General features: G+C 43.5%; 1 protein-coding gene across 1 annotated transcript; it reads right to left on the reverse strand.

Moving 5' to 3' along the window:
• Positions 1-3,852: 3,852 nt before the first annotated feature.
• LOC101854082 lies at positions 3,853-4,992 on the reverse strand. The gene has a single exon (XM_005098326.3). It carries the CDS (start codon positions 4,990-4,992, stop codon positions 3,853-3,855), a length of 1,140 nt encoding a protein of 379 aa, XP_005098383.2.
• Between the last annotated feature and the right edge of the window lie 200 nt (positions 4,993-5,192).

Here is a 5,192-nt window from a genome sequence, read left to right on the forward strand (position 1 = left end):
CACTAGTTTTTCCAACCCCCCTTTTATTCGATATCTTAGAATACGTAAAACTGTTTCTGTATCGATGCAAGCATTAATTATTATTTGAAGCTACATGTACCAGCATTGCTCCTTGATGTGTCATGTGTTTTGATTGTAGGAGAGAGGCTCTGCGTATCACAAGGGACAGGCTGGAAGAGAACTTCTGTCTTTGCTGTGCTTATTTCAGGTCCAAAGCTCTCACTTGCTTTAAAAAAAAGAAGTAGATCAACACAGTTTTGCGTACTGAATTCTTCATGTGAAAGGAAAAGCGTAAAGACCCAAAAGACTACATTTTATACACAATCAAAAAGTGGTACCCTTTAAAATCGCCAATGTAAATAATAATATAATATATTATTATTCATTATAATTAAGTGTACAATATTTCTGCGTTTTCGGTGTTCCCTAGTAGATCTAGGTAGGCGCTTTGCTGCCGCAATCAGAAGACCCAAGTTCGGTTGTTAGGACTGGTGGAGAGAGTTTTTCTCGAGAATCTAGATAGGTCTTTCTGCAGGGACGTTGTGTTCCTCCCAGCCCGGGTTGGTTTAGTTTTGACAGGCAGAGTCGAAGTCCGCCTCCTGAATGATCTGTATTGCGTCGACGAGGGTGTAAAAAACCCCACCTTCGGTACATAAAAAGTGTACCAGAGCTTTCGCACAATTACAAGGATATCAGACACACACCATGAAAGGTTTGAACCTTTGTTAAAATATGTCTGCCTTTCATTACTTAGGAAATAAACTAATCAACGCCACACACTTTCGATATCTCGTCCATTCAGTTTAAAGATTTATTCAAGTGAAGAGGAAAACCTGGTGCTCACTTTTGATGTCAAGAGATGAATTTTTAGAATCACGATAACTCATCCAGTTAAATGCGAAACCGAAAGTGAGAAATAGAGAGTAGACCGAGTGGCTGTTGAGAGGTGTGTACTCTAAAGGTATCAAATAAGCCCCCCGTTTATTAATTTTCAGATTTTTTTGCGCACCCCCCGCCCTCTCCCTGCTCCTTATTCCATACCCCCTGTTTATTATTTTCCAGCTTGCCACGACCGACGATCATGTGAAACATTATATCTAGAATCTAGATATCTGAGTGAAACTTCTTTTTTTTTTTTAGATGGCAAATTACCCTCAGTATTAGTACCGGTACCGGGTTGGCTACCTCAATTCTCTGTGCATTTTAAAAACTTTTGTACATTGGTTTATATATTTTAATTAAACTGGTTTGTTCCTAAATGGGAAAAGTAGTCACAGTAACTTACTAAAATCACTCAAATTTCATTATCTCAAGTTCTTTTATTCACTGAAGGAGAAATAAAACAGATTTGTTCCTACTAGTACAGGGGTTTGAGGTTGAATGTGCCCCCCCCCCCCTTTTTATCCCCCCCCCCCCCCCCCCCGATTATTGATTTTGGACCACTTGTCCACACCCCCGTTTATTCCCCTCCCCCCTTTTTATTGGATACCTTAGAGTAAGTGACATAAGCCACGCTTTGCTAAAACATTGTATTGTTTGTGTAACACTATGATTGGCTTAAGATTGTACATCAAATGCTCATTTTCAGGAAAAGCCCTCTCGAAGAGTCTTACACATTATAACGAGCATTCTCAAGACTTGTCCACTGAACAATCAACTGATCTCCATGGGAATAAGTAAATGGCTGTCAGCACACTGGTCTCCATGGACACAGATCGCTCTGTGTCTTGAACCCGATGTGGAGTTGTGATTGAGTTATACACTTGCATTATACATAATATTATTTTAGACTGGGAACTGTCATGGCCGCCCATAGACTTTAATTATAATTCTATCCTTGACTGGCAACTGTCAATGCCACTCATAGACTTGATTTATAATATTATTATTCCAGACTGGGAAATGTCATGGCCACGGCCACTCATAGACTTGAATTGTAATACTTGTATTATCCTAGACTGGGAACTGCCATGGCCGCTCATAGACTTGATACATGTAGCTTGATACATGTAGGTTATAATATCATTATCATAGACTGGGAAATATCATGGTCACTCATAGACTTGATTTGTAATAAATATCATCCAAGACTAAGAGCTGTCATGGCCGCTCAGAGACTTGATTTGTAACATTATCCTAAACTGGGAACTGTCACGGCTACCACTCTTTACTCTCTATAAAAACTTCACTGCTCTGGCGCGCACCATTGAAGTGCAAAACACCAATCTCGCTATACATGTAGTCAAAAGTGGATGCAACTTTCCTTTGTTATTCATCTGAATCTAAATAGAGTCAAATTGTGAGCTCAATAGGTGAACCGGAAGTATGTCAGAGTACACAGTCTTGGATATTATAATACAACTCTGTGGTCCGAGTAAAGAGGAGCTCATGGACACGGTAACGGCCGTTTAACACGCAGGAAACAATAGTGATAATAATATAGACAGACAGAAACAACTGCAGGAAAGTAGAAAAGTACGACGAGCTACCAGAGGCGCTCTCAAGCCACATGCAGTTACTTGTCGACATTTTTTTCTCAGAATGACATAACTTCACAGTAAATGCTTTATATCCTTGAAAACGATTTTGCGTTATCCTGCAGGTGTTTTTTTTTCCAATAACAAAAATTCCAGCCGACAAAGAAGCAAATCATTAGCAGTCAAAGAGAGAATGAAAGACACAGAAAAAAATAATTCTACACAAAGTGCACAGTTGTCATGAGGTTACAAAGACACCACTCACAGTCATATCAGAAGAAGTGTTAAAGGTCAAGCTGAAGCTTCCTTTCGGACCTGACTTAACTTCTTGCGCATATACGGGGTCTCCACCCTCTATGGGGCCAGCATGGGGTTACCTATGAGGTCATGAGCGAAAGACGATTTCAGCGTATCCCTACCCAAGAATTACAAAGTTTTATTTGCCCAGTACCTAGTTTGAGAAACTTGAAGTAAAAATTGAGTGTTCCACAACAAGGTCTGGCTTTTTCAAATCCAATGCTTTGAACATCTTGATAACGACTCCGAACAATTTTACGATTTTGATAGAGCAGATAGGACATTTGATTTCTGACTTCACGGTCTAAGTAACTCAAAACGGCCAAAAAAGTCAGACAGAACTTCGTACTAAGGCACTAGTGTTATGGTAAGAAGGGAGACGTCAACCAGACTAAGTCACAGACCTAACTAGATCAGTGTCCAAATTGTCTGGGTGAGTGTCAGTAAAGACACACCGGACCGAACGATTTTTAAAATGTGTCATGGAGCCCAGGAGGAAACGAAAAAAGATGTTCACTGAAAGTGAAAGGGATATTAAGACGATAGCAGGAAATGTGAGACCGCAATGTGGTAAGCAAAAGTATATGATATAAAAATAAAAACAACTAGATAATATTCATAAGGGCTTTTTTCTGCATCATAATAATATTTTTTTTTCTTTGGTACAATGAACAAAATGAAATTCTCTTTACGGCATGATAACACGTTCTCACAAGAAAAGTGGAATTTTTGGAGTGGCACGTTATATGAATGTCACTCAGGGGCAAGTCCGTACGTCAAACAAGAAGACTCCGGGGTGGGGTGGAGAGGGTATGGGAAGAGAGAAAAAAAGGGGGGGGGGTAACATCCTGGTAACTAGAGCTGAAGAGGACCCCAGAGCAATCAACAGTTTAAATGTGTAAATAGTACGATAACGATGATTTGTTCTTTTTCTTTCCCCCCCACTCCAACAGGCGCCTCACCAGGGCTTCTTTCGCAGGGACTAACACTTTCCTCAAATTTGGGGTCCATTAGAACCTCGGTCCTGGCGACCCACCTGGGCCTCCACCGTACTGGTCACAACACACTAAGTCGGACATCACTTCCTTGAGACTTTGGGGGACCCGCGGCGTATCCATCCAGTGACGACAGCTCTGTACTTGGCGTTGAACCGTAGGTAGATGAATGGGTTCGCGCCGGCGTTCACGTAGGACAGCGAGCTCCTCACGTCGTTGCTGATTGCAAAAAGCCAGCGGTACCTGCCATCGTTGTCAAACTGTGGGACCAGCCGCCTAGCTAGGGCTTGTACAGACGAGTACAGAACGGACACCAACAGGAGGCCAGCGACGAGAACGACCGCTTTAACGATTTGTAGTTCTCTTGCGTTGAGAATGGTTGGGGTAGTTGATCGTATGTTATTATCACGTGACTTCATTCCGTTCCTGTGGGCGGGGACAGGAGAAGGAGGCGGAACCGAGGGGCTGTTCTCTACACACTCCCTCCCATGTCCGGGCGTTATTTGCATGGAACGCCGAAACCGCGAAGCCTGCACGAGTTTAAAAATCAAGATAACCATGCAGATGAGAACAATGAAAAGGCAGGCGTTGCTCAGGATCGTCTGGCTTCCCAGGTCGTGCAGAGCCTGCACAGATGACCAGTGATCAGCGTACCATATAAAGATCATGGATGAGTTGGAGAACGGGCTTGTGCGCCACGCCAGTCCGTATGAGACTAATACTGGGACCCTCAGAGCGGTGTTGCCGACCGCGATAATGGCCAAGATGACCACTGTACGCCGAACGGTGAACGTGTCCTTGAACTTCAGAGGCATGGTCACGCAGCAACAACGGGCCACAGAGATGTATGTTGTGATGTAAACAGTGACGTCATAGAACAGAAACTTGTACCAGCTGATAGCTCCCGACAGCATGAAAGGGATCACCGGAAATGGCCAGTGCAAACGGGAAAACCCGACCTCGTTCAAGGCTGTGGTTACTATGGAAACAGAGGTGTAAGCCAAATCGGTCACAGACAAAGCGAGGAAGGACGCGGTCATACTGTCCCTGACTCCGATCTTTACAAAGACGAAAATGTTGAGGATGTTGCCAATGAAGCCGGCGGTGAGGCTGACGGGGTTGATCACTACTCGAAACAGGTAGCTAGCTATCTGGAAGTCCGAGTCGCTTACAAGTCTGCCGCCAGTCTCGGCTAAAGGTTGGAGGCTCACAGAAAAGTTCATTGTGCTGCTCTGAAGAGGATAAAAAAAAAGGTGTGCGTGTGTGTGATTGGGAGGGGGGAAGGGCCTATAGAGGAGAAAAACTAAGCGTAGGCTTAAGGGATTAGCGCCCCTGTCCACGCTATTAGCTTATTCAAGAGGCAGAACCTTAGTATGTCAAGCCCGTCTCCGACAGGAGCGAACCAAATGGACTTAGAGCATTG

The sequence above is a fragment of the Aplysia californica genome, unplaced genomic scaffold (assembly GCF_000002075.1).
Source record: "Aplysia californica isolate F4 #8 unplaced genomic scaffold, AplCal3.0 scaffold00179, whole genome shotgun sequence".
In the NCBI taxonomy this organism is placed as follows: domain Eukaryota; kingdom Metazoa; phylum Mollusca; class Gastropoda; order Aplysiida; family Aplysiidae; genus Aplysia; species Aplysia californica.